This window comes from Nymphalis io, chromosome 11 (genome assembly GCF_905147045.1).
Source record: "Nymphalis io chromosome 11, ilAglIoxx1.1, whole genome shotgun sequence".
NCBI lineage: Eukaryota > Metazoa > Arthropoda > Insecta > Lepidoptera > Nymphalidae > Nymphalis > Nymphalis io.
Window position 1 is genome coordinate 11120063 of NC_065898.1, and position 20481 is coordinate 11140543.

At 36.4% G+C, this 20481-nt stretch overlaps 2 protein-coding genes across 2 annotated transcripts; one reads left to right on the top strand and one right to left on the bottom strand.

The window, feature by feature from the left end:
• The first annotated feature begins 6751 nt into the window (after positions 1-6751).
• On the top strand, positions 6752-8331 carry LOC126771790 (serine protease inhibitor dipetalogastin-like). The gene is made up of 2 exons (XM_050491890.1): positions 6752-6913; positions 7621-8331. The coding sequence occupies exons 1-2, from the start codon at positions 6898-6900 to the stop codon at positions 8256-8258; spliced, it is 654 nt and encodes a 217-aa protein (XP_050347847.1). The 5' UTR covers positions 6752-6897; the 3' UTR covers positions 8259-8331.
• Positions 8332-8753: 422 nt separating this feature from the next.
• LOC126771732 (SWI/SNF-related matrix-associated actin-dependent regulator of chromatin subfamily A-like protein 1) lies at positions 8754-19899 on the bottom strand. The gene is made up of 14 exons (XM_050491785.1): positions 19404-19899; positions 19192-19307; positions 18654-18754; positions 18105-18239; positions 16660-16765; positions 15498-15581; positions 14748-14928; positions 13696-13846; positions 13149-13313; positions 12294-12447; positions 11952-12083; positions 11679-11804; positions 10915-10974; positions 8754-10622 (listed from the first exon to the last, which is right to left on the bottom strand). The coding sequence occupies exons 1-14, from the start codon at positions 19765-19767 to the stop codon at positions 10389-10391; spliced, it is 2109 nt and encodes a 702-aa protein (XP_050347742.1). The 5' UTR covers positions 19768-19899; the 3' UTR covers positions 8754-10388.
• Positions 19900-20481: the final 582 nt, after the last annotated feature.

Below are 20481 nucleotides of genomic sequence, written 5' to 3' on the forward strand. Positions count from 1 at the left end.
ACAGTTTAACAAAATATTTGAAAATGATTAATAAAATGCAATTTTCATAACGCAGAAAAATTATATTCGCTTAGGAATAAGCACAACTAATCGAAAATGTATGTGCATATATAAGGATTTTTTTTTAATTTATGTATAATAGGATTTGATATGAATTATTATTACTTGCACCGTTGGTTGCCTAAAAGAGATCGCTATGCAGCGATAAGGTCGCCAAAATGGTATGCTACTTTTATTTAAGCTGTATCCATGTTTTGTATTTTTTTTCTATAAAGTAAAGTAAAATAAAGTAGGTCGGCGAACTGGCATTTGGACAATTTGATAGTAAGTAGTCAACACCGCCTTTTATCTCATTTTTTTTTGAAGTTTATACATAATAGGGGAGGTGGTTTTTTATTTTAAATATACCTTTTCTATTTACAATTTTAACGCCGGTGTTTAATTTTTTTTAGTTTAAATATAGTTCTTTTATTAATATGATAAATGATAATAAATACATAGTGCTGTATTTTTTCCGTAGTCCTCTCGTGACTACAGCGCCGTAGTGATCGATTTAAGATTTAAATATGTTAGAAGTATAATAGGGACATGGGACAAGAGATGAGATTTGGGACAGAAAATGTAGTAGACCTTTTATCGTATAAACGAAAACGAAATGGTTTTACAAGAAATTCCCAGTTATCACTAGGGATTATTTTTAAATATAATTAATTATTCAGTTTTTGTCAATTCTCAATAACCTATAACATTACGAGTATACATCGGAAAATTTTCAAGATTGCCGGTTGGTTCGTGATTTTTTTCTATCGCGAAATGTAGTTTACATTGTATATTTCATTTTTAACTTTGAACGGGATCCACCCGTATAAAATCAAATAAAAGATTAGCAATTTTGCTTTATAACCTATATGCAACAAGTGCAAACTTAACGCAATGAAGCTGATAAGATTACGATAAACATCTATTAACTCATTGTTTTTCTTTTAAGCATAAATGATTCACTATTACTACACAAATAAACAATTTACTTGAAGATTTTGATAAGGGATCTGTGTGTTTATTTCTATCGTACGACAACAATAATTTACGAATGTATAACCAAGTAACAGGTGACACTAATTTTCAGGAACGTACCTACTTAAGTGCTACCAAGAACTAGAAACTGAATAGTTACTGTTTATCATTATAAACGTATTACATATACATTTTTTAAAATCCTCTGTGAATTGCAATAATTACTAACCACACTTTTTTAATCCATATAATACTGAGCAATAATTATATCTTACTGAGCAATAATTATATCTTACTGAGCAATAATTATAATCTTATACTGAGCAATAATTATTAAAGACTTATTTATCTATTTATAAAATTACAAGACATATGTTTTTTAAGGCTTTTACAGGCACTTTCGAATATGTGGACGGCGAATCAGGGCTCTAGCCCAATAAGCCCTGATTCGTAGATGGTAGGAGGTCCTGGGGTCTCCAACAACAGGCCTTGCGACAGTGGAGGCAATCCGCGTCCACTTGAGTCGCAGGGTAGCAAGAAAAAGCGGCACACTCACGTATAGGCTGACGCAGGTGCTTACCGGACCTGGCTGCTTCGGTAAGTACCTGCACGGGATAGTGAGGCGGGAGGCATCACCCTCCTGTCACGAGTGTGGTGCGCCACTGTTCACGGCGTATTACACCCTGACGGAGTGTGCTGCGTGGGGGCCCTACAGGCATTCCCTAGCGGCGATAGTCAGCGACACCTTTCGCTACAGAGCGTTTTTAACGCCATGCTCGGCAGCTAGAGGTGGAGATGGTCTCTTTCTGCGAGAGTGTTATGTCACGGAAGGAGGCTGCAGACTGGAAGCGAGAGGAGAGTGCCTCCGCTGACCCGTTCCACCGGAGAGGAGGCGCCGACGCTATGCGCACCTACTCACCCTACCATAAACCTCGCTGGGGCTAGGGGCTCTGTACCCAGGAACCCCCCTAGAAATGGAGGTCCGCTTAGACGGTCGATCGTCAGAGCGTCACGGTAGCATGCGCAAGTGATCCCGTGGCGATCTTCAAAAAGACGGGGAGGGTATTTCGGCACCTTCAGTGCTGGCGAGTCCCACATATCACTCCACCTCACGTCAGGGGAACCGAGTAAAAACGTTTATCGAGTAAAAAAGGCACTTTCGAACCTTCACGTTACAGGATTACATTTAATGTAAAGCTACCATCGGTTCGGAATAATTAATATCTTCGACAACAGTAGACTTTGTACTCTAAAGAAATAATAAAATCATCTACGAAAAATTAACCAACGATTGTTTATACAATCACCGACAATCATTTATTAACACGAAAATCAATGATAAGCTTATAAAACGAAATTTCCGATTTTCTATTTTTAAAATAAATTCCGCAGATATTTTAAACTTAGCCAATTAATGAATATAGGTTTTACGTTTAACTGGTGGTACGGTTTTGTGCAAGCTCGTCTGGATTCTACTCATCAGATATTCTCCTGCAAAACAGCAGTACTTGGTATTGTTGTGTTCCGGTTTGAAGGGTGAGTGAACCAGTGTAATTACAGGCGCAAGGTACATAAAATCTTAGTTGCCAAGGTTGGTGGCGCATTGGCGATGTAAGCGATGGTTAACATTTCTTACAATGCCAATGGGTGTTAGTGACACTTACCAGCAGGTGGCCCATATGCCCGGCTAACTATTCTATAAAAAAAAACGTTAAAAAATATATAGTATATTAAGAATAAGCTTAATATTGTTGTAATTATACTGGATCGCAACCGTAAGTAGGTACTCCTACTTTGATCAAGTAGAGGCACTTATTACAAAGGCAGTCTCGAGCTGCTTATATAGATTTAATCAACCCATACCTAATAGTCCTCCTACGCCGCTCTTTTTTGTAGAATGAAAACAGTTTCAATATCTATAAGACATAAAAGGTACCTATACTATTTTTATGTACTATAATATTTACTATTACTATTTCGAAAGCCGTACCGTGCCGGTCCTTACTATATTTTCTTTCATAGCCGACGGCGAATCGGCTTATAGGCTCAAATTAAGTACTGAGACGAAATCTCAGTGGTCCTTGCTTGTAAGAAATGTTAACCATCGCTTACAACACCAATGCGCCACCAACCTTGGGAACTGAGATGTTATGTCCCTTGTGCCTGTATTTACACTGGCTCACTTACCCCTCAAACCAGAACACAACAATACCAAGTACTGCTGTTTTGCGGTAGAAAATCTGATGAGTATGGGTACCTACCCAGACGAGCTTGCACAAAGCTCTACTACCAGTGTGTTCCGTCAAGTCGAACGTCTCCAATTCTTTTAAGCGAACTACAAACATTTTGTTTTCGTATCGATTGAAACGAATCACAATTAACATGACTTCATAATGAGTTTATAAGTAACGTGAAATACAATTATAATTTATAGCTTCGTACGTTTAAATGAGGCAATTTTCTAAAGAGGGAATACCATTATTTTTTTATTACTTTTAACAATAATAACTTTAAATGACGTTTATGTTACACGGCCAATATAAAATAACTAGAACATACATAGTAGTTGCTTTTTAGCTAATAAGTACAGCACGGTAGCAACTACGATTATGAGGCAGCAAAAAAATGAGCAAGTTAACTTAAACTATCAAACTTCCTTAAATTTTATTTGCAATAATATTACAAAATTTCATCATTCATCGTTAAGAAACATCGACAATTACACATTTTCAAGGTCAATTGAGGATCAATTAGAGTTAGAGGAAGGCCGGGCAAAGTGAAATACCTTAATCTTAGAGAGATAAATAATAAAACATTATTTAGTTTGAAACAGTATTTTTTGAACTTATTAATATAATCAACAATGTAATCAATGTAATCAATAAAAAACACGATACATTAGTACTTTACTTAAAATTATTAATTTAAACATTAAAATTGGTACCGCTATCCGCTTTGCCCAAACCACCGGGTAAAGTGGATAGGCTCATAGGGCAAAGTGAACACACGGTTAATTAAGGAACAATTACCGAAAAATATAAAAAAATATTGGTAAATAAAGGAGAGAATAATAAAAAAATTCAACTAATCAGTCACCAGTGTAGTTGTCACATAGAAACATGCCATTTCTCTCATAAGCCGTGCATTTATCGTGACTCCATTGCTTGAAGGAATTGCATTGGATCCAGTCATCAACCGGTTGTTCGTTAATTTCTGTATAATCCTCTCCACAAAAACAGCACGTACACTTTTCATCATTTTCTTTGTCTTTATTTCCTTTAGCTTTAATAATTTTGTTCATTTTAACATTTTTGTTGGTTTTAGCACTTTTCATCATTTCTTTAATCCTTTTCAATTATTTTTTCTAATAATTTGGTACTTTTAACAAATTTTCTTTTGTTCCTCCTTAACAGCAGTGCTCAATCCAGCTTTGAATGCTAAATCACCAGGTTTTCCATTTTTATCCCAATTTTGTGAATATGTTAGATTGTTTCTTTTTGCATAAATACTTTAAAATCTTTAACTAGTAAGATTTCATTACATAGAGACAGACAAAAAAGACAGGAAAAACTCAATAAAAGCTTGTAAAACACGTACCGGGCCTAATGAACACATGGTGGGCAAACTAAATACGGTGTCCACTTTGCCCGTGTTCACTTTGCCCAGCGGGTACTTGTTGAATTAAGCCGAACTGAAGAGCGCGGGGAGCACTTCGTGACGCGACGGGAGCGCACTTGGGCGCGTTATTTTGAAATAATAAAGGGTATCCGCTTTGCCTGGGCTGTTCACTATGCCCGGCCTTCCCCTATTTTGATAATGGTCTTTTTATGCAAGTTTATGTATATTTGAATTTATAATAAAATATAGTTATTATAAGAATTAAAAATTGTAATTTACATTATGAACTATATTATTAATTTGTTTTTTTTAAGACATATAACACCTTATGTGTAATGATTTTAGAACGCAGAACGTAATAAAAACATTTATAAACTGAAAAAAAAATTTTTAAATTGGTACAATTAAATAATTAATATACAAAAATAGACAATATTTTATTTTATATTTTTTGTAGATATTTTTTAATGTTTACTCATTAAATATTTACCTAGATAATATATATTAACATTAGCATAATTGTATGTTGTGCTCTTGTCAGAGCTGTCGTGGTTGCCATGTAGTATTACGAATTGTTCGGCACAGATGTTATTCGCCTCACGAGCCTTCGCCATATTTCCCTATTAGAGGTGAGCCTGGTCCACTCAAAGGACCGCGAACAGTTGTTTTTATTTGGTCGCTCCATCGCATGGGCGTCCTTCCACGTGGAATGGAAAACACTTCGACTTATTTCATCTTTCACTGTGACATGCAGTGCCATGTAACAATTTATCTGTCAAGGTTTTATCTGCCTTGATCTTAATGGATAAGAAATACGATCACAATATTTATGATCATTGACACTCGATTATTATAAGGAAATATATGCGACATAATACAAACGACCTATCGACCGCTGCTATCGTGGTTATTTATTTATACTTTATAATAGTACCTAACTGTTGTAAAAAAGAGTCGTCGTCGTCTAATATTTTGATTTCGGCTTTAATTATGAACGTTATTTAGCACGTGATATATTACACAATCCCGTGTTCTTTCGAATTTCACATCAATATTAACAGATATTTTATTTACAAATTATTTAATTAATTTTTTGTAGTGGTAAGTAGTGCCACTGCTGCATGAAGCCTAAAAAAACAATCGACTTCTTCGATAATGAAGGCCGGCAACGCACCCGGAAGCCCTGCAAGACCGAGCTGAAATTTTACATCACTTCTTGTTGCAATAGTATCTAGTAGGTATATTATAAGTATCTACATCTTAATTTAAACCAGACTGCACTCGAATAAAATTGGACAACTAACAAAATTAGTATCTTTTAAAAATAATAATTTAAAGTATTTTTAATTTATAAGAAACTGGACATTTTTTTGTAATTTAATTTGGCTTATAAAGTTTTGTATAGGATCTGAATTACTTTTACCACGTTAACCACTCTGTGAAAGTTTTCTCTTTATCTGTTATTACAACAGATTACAATAAACCAGGATGTTTTATGGAAATAGGCAAAGGATTGTATAAAATGATAGGTATGAATAATAATAAGTAATAACCCTTTTATTCCATTGAGCTGTCTTCGAAAAATGGGATAAGGGCAATATTTTTGTTGTTCCTCCTTATTGGTCTTTGCTATGGCACTGGAAGGAAAGTAGATATTAAAACTCAAAGCAGACGAAGGAAGTCCACTTAAGAGCTCAGAATATGCACGTCCTAAGGGTGCCTGTGAGGCCGACTCTCGTCCGTCCGTCTATGTCCGAAAGGAGTAATGATGCATTAGTTAACAATACAGTAACAGTAACAGCCTGTTAATGTCCCACTGCTGGGCTAAGGCCTCCTCTCCCTTTTGAGGAGAAGTTAACAATAAATATATTAAAATTCACGTTGAATTTCGACACATAGTTACTTATTTCTATGTAAAATTATATTGACGCGTATAATAAGGAATTACTAAATAACAGTAATTTACAGTAAATTCACAAACAAAATATTATTTTCGTCTCACTGTTCTAAGTACTGGAATGATATAAATAAATACGCGAACCGATTCGCAGGAAACACCGTTTGTTTGTGTTGACGCATGCTTGGGAAATCACATGGACGACAAAACCTTCATTGGGAAAATATTACTTTATATATAAGGGAGTGGTTTCATGGCACTCATCATTCAGTGTTCAACTTGTTCTACAGTGAAGACGCAATCTTGTACTGCGTGCTGTTTATATATTTTTATTTCCTCGTTAGTTACTTATTATAAAGATTGTGAAAATGTTTTACCAGTTGAGTAAGTAAAAGGATTTTTTTTTGTATTTATTAACGTAGAAAAATTTGTGTTATTACAAACGTATTAAATATGAAAAAATGTAAATATTAATTATTATAATTTGAATACTTTTTCAATTTTTGTTCCAAAAATTTGTTTAAACAGATGCTAATTTACCGAAAATCGTTTGACAATAATTGTTGTTTCTAACAAATATATAAAAGTCAATATTCCTAGAACTAAAATACATTTTAATAATATAGCATTAAAATATTTTTTGATTATTAAATGTTCTTGTATATTCAAATGAGATGTCTCGACTCTCGACACTGCAACCTTTTAAGCGATAAATCAATAATACCGGATCAAACCTACATAATATGATTACAATAGAAACGAGATAAAATATTGCTATCTTAATTAAAAGCATGATATAATAAACAAAACAAATATAAATTATAATAAAACTTCTAAATTATTATTATGAGTTTTTTTCTGATATGCACTATACGTTTTGTTTTAGTTTATTACTATTTCATATTGAGCTCTTTCATTAGATTGCTACACTCTTTTTAAGAATTCTTCTCATACATTTAAAAAACTCATATACAAATTAAATTAATATAAAAAAGAATACAAAAAAAGAATAAAAAATAGTTAATTTTTAAAGATAAATGAAAATGGGATAATTTTTAAATTACTTATATAATAAATTATGGTTTTTGTAGGTGTTTTACTTCTGGTCGGCACCTATTCGTCCGTGACATCTGCGCTGCCGCCATGCGTATGCACGAGGGAGCTGAAGCCGGTTTGCGGTTCCGACGGAAACACATACAGCAACGAATGTTTGCTAAACTGCAAGCGCCTCGAAGACGAAGACCTCAAGGTCGAGAGGCGCGGACAATGCGAGACCGAGCCCGCTTGTTTCTGCACATACGAATACAAACCGATTTGCGGGACGAATGGTGTCACCTACCCCAACAAGTGTTCCCTGGATTGCGAGAGGACCGACGTCGAAATCGCTTACACAGGCGAATGTAAGCGCGAAGAGGTCGCCCAACCGTTGCCATGTACGTGTACAAGGGAGAGAAAGCCTGTTTGCGGAACAGACGGAAACACGTACAGCAACCCGTGCATGTTAAACTGCGCCCGGGAGCTGAGCGAGGACTTGCACATCGACCACGTCGGCCGCTGCTCCGACGAGATTAAAATCGTCGAACACGCGGAGAATGTATCGTGCGCGTGCACGAGGAACTTGACCCCGGTTTGCGCGTCCAACGGCGTCACGTTCAACAACGTGTGCCTCATGCAGTGCGCAGGAACACACTTGACTGTGGTCAAGGATGGACCCTGTGAGTCTGCGTAGATATTCAACCTTTACACTTTCTAGATTAAGACCTCGGTATGCGCCTAACAAATGTGCAAAAAGCGCTTTATTGTGCGAAAGATACATTTATAAAAACGCATCAGAATCTAGAAACTAGAACTATAAAACCGATGAAATGTTATCAAAGCTAGAGGTTAATGCAATATTGTTTTAATTTATTCTAATAGCGCTGTTGCTTATTTTTACGAATGTTGACCAATATTATTTTATTCCAGGTATATAATAAATTATTGTTGCTCTTTGCAACGACCTCTAACGAAATCCGGATCTTATTTAAATTTACTCACATAATTAATATGTAATGGATGTGTCATGACATCAAAATGTTTTTATTTGCAAACTTGTGTGCCAAATGTATATAACTGCTATAGTTATACTGTTTTTAATAGAAAAATTAAAAATCAATAAAGGAAGAAAAACAATGTTAAACTTTTATTATTTATTTAAATTAAAAAAAAATCAACAATTTTGAACAGGGTTTTTCATTCACAAGTGATTATCCTTAGCGCATAAGATAATAAAAAACTTACTTAAGAATTAAAATCCTATAAATAACTAGTATTCGCCGTTTGTAAAGTATAATAATAGGATTTGTCCTTCATTGGGGTTCAAGCTTGTTTCGTGACAAATTTCATCAAAATCGGTTTAGTGGTTTAGCCGTGAAAGCATAAGAAACAGAGTTACTTTCGCATTTATAATAGATGGATTGGATACGTTTTGTAACATCCGTCCAAACCATCAAAATATTTTCGTAAAAAACCACATACTCAAATATTGAAATATTTTTCATGAGTTTATATATTATAGGTAAGTAATCAAATAAATGTGAAGAGAAATAATGAATTATGTTTTTCATTACAAGTTTAAAAAAAAGAAAGACTGAAAATACGAGAGAAATGAAAATACCAAAATCCGTTTCACACACACAAAACACGACAAAAACACTACAATAAGAATATTATTAAATGGTCCAGCCACTATAATAATTTTTAACAAAAAGAAAGAAGCTTCAAAACTTTAGTCTTTCTTTTTTATATTGTTTGTGTTCTGTTTATTTAGTTAAAAATAAGTTCAAATCAAGAGTGAAGAGATTTCGTTTGACATTTGGGTTTATCCGATTATCGTCACTAGACGGCGCTGTTTTCATTCGATACAAATCGCATTCGGCATACAGGATTGAACTTCCAAAAACTACCGTAAAACGGAAATACATCAATTTATATTTTATACTATATAATTTTGATTTGATCACATACAATTTTGTAATCAATAGATTCAGACACACAAACTCTAGACTACACAAATTCGACATGATTAAATATATTTTTCTCCCTTTTTCAAATGTGTTGAAAAGAGAAGGCAATGTGTTTATCCTGTCGAATTACTTTGGGATGGGAACCAATGTTTCATCCAATAAAAAGTACTACCTCCAAATTTTGAACTCCATTTTAAATTAAATCAGATTAATTCAGATCCGTTAAAGTCAAGGAATAATGAAGTCCTAATAAATAATGAACCATATATTACCAAAATATATAACAATAAAGGAGAATCGTATTATTGAGACAATTTATAATATAAAAAAATATATATATCGACAAACGAGTCGAGATGGCCTAGTGGTTAGAACGCGTGAATCTTAACCGATGATGATGAATTATAATCACCAATTAAGCACATGAAAATTCAGTGGTGCTTGCCCGGGTTTGAACCCACAATCGTCGGTTAAGATTCACGCGTTCTAACCACTAGGCCATCTCGGAGATTGAGCGCCGTGGCCGAAATCTGTCAGAATATCGTATCTCATACTAGTTTAGGTTATAACAGCTAAATTATAATAATTATAACAACGTAATATTAGATGAAATTATTATTACTAATGTCATTTCATTTGGAACAAACGTTACATCGTTCTTTCAACCACGGACCTGTCAGTCAGTCTCACTGCGGTTGGACATTAGTTGCTGCATCTTATTGTTATTAATTTTGAGATTTTTTTTTTAACAACTGCAGTTCATTTCAATAATGTCACATAAAACTGTTTACAGATAAGTTATTTTTTATTTTAACATTTACCACAGATTATAAAATATTTGCAATGGTACAGTCTCATAAGTCCAAGTCGGCAAGCAGGTCGTCATCATCATCGTGTTCCATAAACGAATCCATTTCACAACCCGTTTGATTATTTGTTTGCGTGTTGTCCTCCAAGCTACTCGCGTTATGACTCTTCGAAGCTTCAGTTAATGCAACTTTTCTAATGTTTGTTCCGGGAATGTAATTATTTTCGTTGTTATAACTACTCCTTGGCGATAAATACTGTGCCATACTATTTTTACTTTCCTGTAAAAAAAAAACAGATACTATAGAGAACTGTACAGCATAGGATTTTTACTCAACAATTTTTTATCTTAATTTATCTCTTACATTTCTTACTTTAAAAAAACCATTTCAGAACTTATTTTTTTGCGAGACAGTCATGTATTTTAATTTTTGACATCGACATAAATTATTCCTTATATACCTTGTATATATTATATTTATGCATTTAAAAATGTCCCAGTAATCAGAAACTGCTATGTAGTATATTAGTTATTCTTATAAAGTTTCTATTTAATAGGAAAATGTTACATACTTGCCGTGTGAATGTGTTGTTCTCGAATGTATCACCGCTAAGACCTACGTTGTTTAAAACCTGGAACAACGTTAACATTTACAGTACTTATAAGACAAGGTTTTTATGATATAGCTAGCGGATGGGCAAATGGACTACCTGATGGTAAGGGGTCACTACCATCAGGACCATCATAGACATTGGCGCTGTAAGAAATATCCGTTCCGTACATCGCCAATGCGCCACCAACTTTGGACACTAAGATGTTATGGCTCACTAACCGAATTCCAATCGGATCACAACAATACTAAGTATTGCTGTTTAGCTGTAGAATATCTGATGAGTCGACGATACCTACCCAGATGGGCTTGTACAAGGATATATATACACAGAGAACAAATATAAATTTATTATCTCTGTTAGTCCTCCCGCCTGATATCGATCCCAAAGGCTGCAATGGAGAATAGCCAACTGCGCAATTATACACAAGTATGTGCACAAAGGAAAGGCTTAATGTGTACAAAACTAAACACATTTATTATTGATTGGATAAATTGGATGTTATTGATTGGATAAAAACTCATATAGCTTCTTAATACGTCCAAACCTCAAAAAAAAAAGCTTACAGCTACGGCCTATGAACATAAATATCAGTCCTTGACAAATACCCTTCCTAATGAGAACGTTTTGAAGAACTGTCAACCACGCCGTTCTAATTAGCGTTAAAATCTCGCTAGGAGCGAGGAAGTCTGAGACGGCACAGTAGATGCAAGAGCGGCCCTCACATCGAGTTTGTCCTGCAGCATGGGCCACATGAAGTCGTCGGCCGTGCCGCCCGCCAGCAGGTAGCGCACGCACACGCCGCCCGAGCGGCCCAGCCGGTGCGCACGCGACTCCGCCTGCGTCAGGATCTGGGACAGGAAAAAATGTTTCATTTTGCACAGAATCTTAATTCCCTTTTGTGTCATTTTTAATTTACGTCAGACGGCGGCAAACGGAGGCTCACATGCTCACGTTGTCGGCTTTTATCAACGAGTGGTAAGTAGTGCACGGCTCACCCCAGGGTTCCAGTGCAGCTCAGCGAATAGCACTAGGTCGGCCGCCGTCAGCGTGAGGCCGGAGCCGGCCGCCGTCACCGACAGCACGCCCACGCGGCACGAGAGCACGTGCTGGAACGTCTCCACCAGCTCCTGGAGGGGGGACAATTACCCACCACACGAAAAAAAAAAGTGTTCAAAACGTATTTAATTTATAGTTTTTTTATATATAAAACATTTCAATGATTTAGATGTATTAGCTGGTTCGCTCGAAACAAAATATAATAATGCATATTTCAGTCACAATACAAACTGAATTGAAAATCAAAAGCATCAAAACTATACCATTTGAAATTTACGTACAGCTCTGGTGTTGGATTGGGTGGAGCCCACTATACATATATAGTGGGTGTTCGCCTCGTCCAGGGTGTTGCAGATGGCGTCGATCATGTTCCGGTGGTGCGCAAACACGAGGAACTTGCTAGTTGTTTCCTTCAGCAATTGTTTGACGTATTTACTGCGAAAATGAAAACGTTTCATAAATATAAAGCCCATACATATTCTTTTATTGTTCAGACCTGAATTGGAATATATATATTTGTAACATTCAATTTCTAGAAAAAATATATTTAATATAATAATTATAATATATAATTTGATTATATTTAATTGACTAAAACATAGTTTTAGAAACTATAAATTCTCGTATAATTTCTTTCGAAAATCGTCTACAGATGGTGGATCGTTAATGTGCACTAAGTATAAGGAAAATATAAACTACTAGTATTCAGCTGCGGCTTCGCCCGTGAAAAAAGGTAGTCTATGTCCTTTATTGGGGTTCAAGCTTGCTTCATAGCAAATTTCATCAAATCGGTTCATTGGTTGAGAAGTGAAAGCATTACAGATAGACTGAGTTACTTTTACATTTATAACATTAATATAAATAAGGATCGAAAACCAATGTGGATCCATTGAGCACACACCACACTAATTAATTGTAGAGTATTGAATTTATTAAAAGTAATTTAAGTAAAAGGAAACCTGCATGTGTCTAATTTCATTGAAATTCTGCCACATGTGTATTCTACCAATCCGCATTGGAGCAGCGTGGTGGAATAAGCTCCAAACCTTCTCCTCAAAAGGGAAAAGGAGTCCATAGCCCAGCAGTGGGACATTAACAGGCTGTTACTGTAAGTAAAAATTAAAGTAATGGTTTACCATATGGCGGGAATTTTAACTTTAGCCGATTCACTAAAGTAAGTGATCAACGCTGCGTGCTTTTCCGACGACCTGGTGCTCTCGAAGGCCTTCGCCATCTGTGACAGACCTTGCGCCTCCTCCTTCGTGAACTGGAGCAGCGAATGGTCCAGTAACACTGATTCCCTGAATACAATATTAGAAATTAAATATTAATTCATTTCATTTTTTTTATTAACATTAATTACTTAAATAAGAAAATCAATATACAGATAACTAAAGTACAAATTATAAAATGGCAAAGGACAAGAATGCTAGCAACATTTCCGCGTTCGACGAGATCTTATATTAGAACGAATTATTATTAAGATAAGTAATTACGTTGGAAGAGGGGACGAGCAAAATCCTGTAGTTAAATAAATTATTGATTAAAAACATTTTTAATACTTATGTATTATATTAAGTACCTAAAAAAGATAAATAAATATTTAAAAAAATGCTTTTTTATTTATCTGCTGACGGTGCCTAGTACAAACGCAATAATGTCTGCGAACATATTTGACTGTACCTTGTTTTTTTCTCCAATTCTGTTAGTACTTTTTCTTTAGTTCTTCGTATAAGGAATCTCTTCTGCAGTATAATTTGTAGCTCGGTTAGGTTCGACTGCCCCGTCATGTCCCAACCGAAGTTCGTCTGTTTCCCGGCGCAATACCGCTTACCTGAAATCGTTCTGTTTATTCTCCATTACAGATTCTTCGTATAGTTTAAATTAATTTAAATACTGCGATCGCTACTTTTACTATAACAACCGCAACCGGTTCATTGTTTAAAAGTTACGTCTCTCGGTTTAACATATGTCCTCCGAACTTATTTCGGCCGCGGTGATTTCAAGAGAGATTAGCCGACTGCCCAGGACATATCATAGTGCACAAGTCTATTCCTTAACTCTCATAATCCGATGGGACGGCAATCTGACGCGATCTACCGTAGTCCGTGTAGGCGCCGAGCAGGCGCGGCGCGACGAGCGCGAGCTGCGAGTAGAGCTCGGCGGGGCGGCTCAGCGCCGGCGTGCCGCTCAGCAGCACGCGCCGCGCCGCGAGTATATATATATAGTGACGGGGGGGGGGGGGGGGGGGGGGGCTACCGTAGTCCGTGTAGGCGCCGAGCAGGCGCGGCGCGACGAGCGCGAGCTGCGAGTAGAGCTCGGCGGGGCGGCTCAGCGCCGGCGTGCCGCTCAGCAGCACGCGCCGCGCCGCGAGTATATATATATAGTGACGGGGGGGGGGGGGGGGGGGGGGGGCTACCGTAGTCCGTGTAGGCGCCGAGCAGGCGCGGCGCGACGAGCGCGAGCTGCGAGTAGAGCTCGGCGGGGCGGCTCAGCGCCGGCGTGCCGCTCAGCAGCACGCGCCGCGCCGCGAGTATATATATATAGTGACGGGGGGGGGGGGGGGGGGGGGGGCTACCGTAGTCCGTGTAGGCGCCGAGCAGGCGCGGCGCGACGAGCGCGAGCTGCGAGTAGAGCTCGGCGGGGCGGCTCAGCGCCGGCGTGCCGCTCAGCAGCACGCGCCGCGCCGCGAGTATATATATATAGTGACGGGGGGGGGGGGGGGGGGGGGCTACCGTAGTCCGTGTAGGCGCCGAGCAGGCGCGGCGCGACGAGCGCGAGCTGCGAGTAGAGCTCGGCGGGGCGGCTCAGCGCCGGCGTGCCGCTCAGCAGCACGCGCCGCGCCGCTCGCGCACTCAGCGCCGTCAGCGCCGCCGTCGCGCGCGCCTTGCGGGACTTCAGGTGGTGCGACTCGTCCTGCGGCACACCCCGGTACTCTACATTCCCGACCGGTTAGCTTTACGGTCGATATAATTACGTAAAATGACGATCCAAAAGTGCCCGTGAGAGCATCTTTGAATAAAGTACCGTATATTATGATTTTCACCCATTTTAATCTTTAATAAGATTGACAGACGAAATTTTATAAAATGTCTTATATTTCGATTTCTGCCTGTGCCGATAAGGATTCACAAATTAGAGTACCACCAAATATATGCTAAGCCAATATCGACTATCAGAAATAAAACTCATGACAATAAGGTCACACATATATATTACTAACGTTATTATTATTTAATTACTATATATAATTACTGTGCACACACAGATGAATATAATAAAAGCGATCGTAAGCATAAACATTTTATACTCTTTTAAAACTCGAGTTATATTTATGGATGTAATTATTTTATCGAATAACTTAACCGGTAACATCTCCCATTAACAGTAACAACCTGTGAATGTCCCACTGCTGGGCTAAGGCTTCCTCTCCCATTTTAAGGAGAAGGTTCCATAACAAAATGACTTAATTCAACAATACTCACAACAATAATCATCCCGAACTTCTTATCCTTCAGCAGCTCTGTATACATTCCTGCTATTTTATAACTTACAATAACTATTTCCGTCTGAAAAAAAAAATACAGTCGATCTTAATATGAAAACCCTGAAAACCTTTATAAACTTGCATATACTTGTTATGCAAGTTTATATAGCCTATTCACTATTCCAACTACAAGAGGAATTATCACAAATAAACAATTTTGACATTGAATTGACACGATGTCATTGGTCGAGAGTAGAAATAGAGAGAGACTTGATAATCTATGATATTCACTATGGATTCGCTATGTTTATAATGGCATATGTTATTACTCGGTAGCGATAGATGGCGTTAATTGAATCTGTCAGTTTCCTGAATCGCGCTGTCTAGATTCGCTACTGAATATATATAATGTAAAAGTGATTTTGTAAAAGTGATCATACAAAATAAATTATAGTGTAAACAGTGGAAAGTTATTCCTTAATTTCATTTACCGCTTGATCCCCCGATATTAGTTCGGCGTAAAACACTATGACTTTCGTAAATCGTAAGTCGCAATTCGTAAGCACCCTTAGACAATGTGATTACAACTCCATCGATTGATTTATTCTAAATGCAAATAGCTTACAAGTTTCACAATTAGCACGTATTATATAGGTATAATATAGTAGGTAATCACTAAATCACGGTAGCATGCGAAAGCGATCCCGCGGCGCTCCTCGTTAAGACGGAAAGGGTACCGCTGGTTTTTTAGTGGGTATTCCGATGTTCGGGGCGCACTCGGCGTCTTGGACAACGGCAAACCTCACATACCCCCCCCCCCCCACTGTTCCTGTGGGGGAAACGCGTAACGCGTTTTACCAGCGTTGAAAAGAAAAAGGTAATCACTAAATGTTGTAACAAAAAGTTCTCTGCCGTGTCTGTCTGACCGCAATAAACTCAAAATTACCGAACTAAAAACTATTTCATATACCTATACTTTTAACCAATGGTCGAAGTAAATCAAGAATTCATTTATGTTTTGCGAAAATTGACGATAAATGTTGAAGATGTCAGAAAAAATCATACCAACAGAGCAGCTTCGCCGACGTGTGCTGTATAAACCATTTGAGTTATATGAATTACGATACAAAAGTTCTACCTCTTAAAGAATAACTAAATACCTGTTTATCAGCGACGAATTGACTGTCCTTGCTACTTGAAAGTATCGCGATGTTCATCATAGGGATAGACGGTAACAACTCATTAATTTTACTCTGCCAAGTTTCTCTGCGAACAAATTTATTTCACAATATACGTTTTTAAAACATCCTATTGTAAATTAATGTTTATAAATATCAAAAAGGCCTATAATTAAAGAGGTTTATAGCTGTCTCTATCACGCAGCTCCATTACGGCTTAGTGAATACACGTTTACAAGGCAGAATTTTATTCAACGTATATAAGTTTTTTTTCGTTATAATATAATTAGGCGCACAAGCAGACGGGCCACCTGATGATAAGTCACTACCGCCCATAGATATTGCCACCGTAAGTTTCCTTGCACCACCAATGCGCCACCAACCTTGGGAACTAAGATATAAGGTACCTTCATTTACGCTGGCTCATTCTACCCTCCTAACCAAAACACAAGAATATTACGCAATAGAATATGTGATGACTGGGTGTAACCTAACCAGACGGGCTTTCAGAAAGCCCTGCCACCAAGTAAAGTTTACTCGCGCATCACGGTGTTTGTCTTCACCAAATACTTTAAGCATTTGAAAACTTTCTACTGCTAAAATTCACGTTTAATAGAAATAACAAAAAACAGTCTTTATTCGTAAGCATTTTTTTATAAATGTGAATTATTTAAGCACGGCCGACGATCACGGACATCCACGCACCGCACCAAAGTTCTTTCACTATGCGTGTCGATTTTTGAGATTCGAAGCCCTTTTGTCATTCAAAAATGCAAGTACAAGAGAACGCATCGCTGTCGCTACATCTCTCGTACCGCCCGCTACGGACTTGTCTGCGTCGGTGCGGACTGATCCGTGTCCGTCCGTAAAATCACTCACCGTGGGAACCCACCTTAAGACCGTACTTAAATAAATTATATTTTGATTTACGTTTTTGTTAAAGATTGTTCACAATAAATCGAAAAAAGAGAACACTTATTCAACGTGTTCTAAATAAAACAAATAATAAAACGGCAGGGAGTATAAACTGCATATACTAATATATTTATATATCTTGTAACGATATCAATGAACACTCACATCCACGCATTGTTATCTATTCTATTTTCTATAATCTTGTATTGAGCATTGCCTTCTTAATTAATGTTTTGACAAAATTAAAAATATATAGCAGATTTTATTAAAAAAAATTAGTGGACCTGATAATTTAGTGGAGTCTGAAGTTTATCTTTGCAACAATAATTGTCATTTAATACATAAAAAAAACAATATTATTGTGACTATACAATATTGACATAACATATTGTGAGGCAAGTGTAATCATTAACTATCATAGTAATCACAGCACTTAAACCAAATTATTTGTTGCAATTTCTCGCCTCTATTTTGTAATTAATATGTAAAACATTTGTAATTAGTGTAGTTACCTCATTGAAGATGTTGTGACAATAAGCAACGGCCAGTCATGCCTATAGTAACTAGCTATGGCAAGAGCTTGGAATGTCTTCCCGAGCCCCATGTCATCTGCTATCATACAACACCCTTGTCTGGCGATACCGAACCTAAATATTTTATTTATATTAATTGGTTTTCCTTTTAAGTCTAGACTTAAAACTAGTCTGCTTCTTATGGCAAACTGAAAATGGCCCACTGCTGGGCTAATCATAATAAGCTGCTAAGCAGTTATGTTAGCAATTATATAGTATAAAATGGCAAAGATTTTATCCCTAAATAAGGTATTAAGTGCTAATATATATATATTTCAATTAATTGTTTTAAATGCAGTCCTCCAGATGATTTTGGCTACGGCAGTTGGCAATCTCAAGAGATTAGCCAGCTACGCAGGACATATTATAATGCACAAGTGCACAAAAGCAGCCACACTCTCTATGCCCTAATTCTTATAATCATATTATTTATATCATTTACACGCATTATAATGATAAAACAAATAATAATTTTGTCAAACATCATACCGAACTCCATCCTCCTGAAACGGCAATAATTTATCTCGAAGTGTCTTTTCTATTGGTGACAGATCCACAGTATTTAGATCTATAACAGGTTCATTAAGTATCTGTGAACATACAAAAATGTTACATGTTATGTTGGGCTATTATTCATGGCTCATGTAAACAATTTTTAAATTAGATAGGGCAACAGGATATACAAGCAGTTTTATAATAAATTAAAATAAAGTAATTAAAAAAAAATTGAACCATAGAATGTTTATGTCTAATCTTACTGTTTGTTTATCAATAATTTATTTCACATAAAACAACTATTTAATTATCTTATTCTTTGAAAAAAATTTAAGGATAAATAAATTGCATGTTTTTTACTATACAAAAACAAATCTTTTTACTTTTTTTACATTAAAATAGAAAGATGCACTAGATATAGACTGTCACCCAGGATGCTGATACTTTAAAAGTAGTACTGTGGCGAAATTTATTTCAATGATGCAAAATACACCATATTTATTTATATTATATAACTATGAAATGTTGAAACCTTCAAGACATATGAAGGTAAAGGTCCGAGGACTACATGTGGTGCCAATGAAGAAACTTTCATCATCAGCTCTTGATAATCTTTTATGCAAAAATTCCATAACTTCGAATTTATATCTGTGGGCAAACATATGTTACAGAAATACAGTCTAATCAATGTAAACTAAAAATCTCATACAAAATCACTAGCACTATATCAATTGTGTTTCTTACCGTAACTCTTCGAGGGTATTGTCTTAAAGATATTGATGAGCGGGGCACTAAACTCTGAGGGATTCACCTCAAATCTATCTTCAGAAATCAAGTATACAGTTCCAGTGACAACCTTGGTAATCGGAATACAGGCATTTTCAGCTAACCCCTTCGTATTATCTGGCTTACCGTAAGGATGAAATCCTATATGAGATCCAGCTCTAGGTTTCACAGATCCAGCACTTGAATTTATGGGTGAAAATGTATTAGAAGGACTCTGTTTATTATAATTATTTTGTAAACATTGTTGATTGTTAAGCTTTTCTTGTCTTTTTTGTAAGGCAGCTAAGCGTTTCCTTTCAATTTCTTCTTTAGAACATGCCATATTTTATATGGCATGAAAATGAATCATGAAACCCTTTCAAAATTATATCATTCTTGTGTAATTCAATTAATAAACATACAATATTTATCAAATATCTGTAAAGAATAACCAACACTAAGATTTAAATTTAATCAGGAGTTTTAATGGCCACAGATAATTACAATATTATTTATATAATTACAAAGCAACTAACACATTGGGCTAGTGCTTGCGGCCGACTAATTGACAGTAACATCTAGTAACATCCAATATTATTAAAAAATCATTGCTTTCACTAATACTTGCGTTGGGGAACTCGGGTGGTTGATTTGTTAAATTTAGAGAGTAATAATATTATGGAGGGATATATAAATATTTTTTTATTAAAATAGTCAAGTGATTCCGATAGTGAGTCTTTATAATAAAATCCCCCAAAATTTGGGGGGAATCAAGTTGTTCAGAGTTTTTTTAGGGGTACATTTATTTAGGTTGATTTTTAGGAGGTTTGTTATAGTTTTTTTTTCCTTAAAAAAATGTACGAATCTATACAATTTATATTAAGCCTCGAACGCAACCAACAAACTAAACCACTATAAACTCAAAGCGTCGCTATAACTGAAATATCAAAAAATTATAATATATTGAGATTGAAATAATATATCTGGTCAGCGTGCTTGTATAATACGTAGGAGGTCCGAGCTTCGATTTCTGGTCACCGAATGAAAAATAAATCGT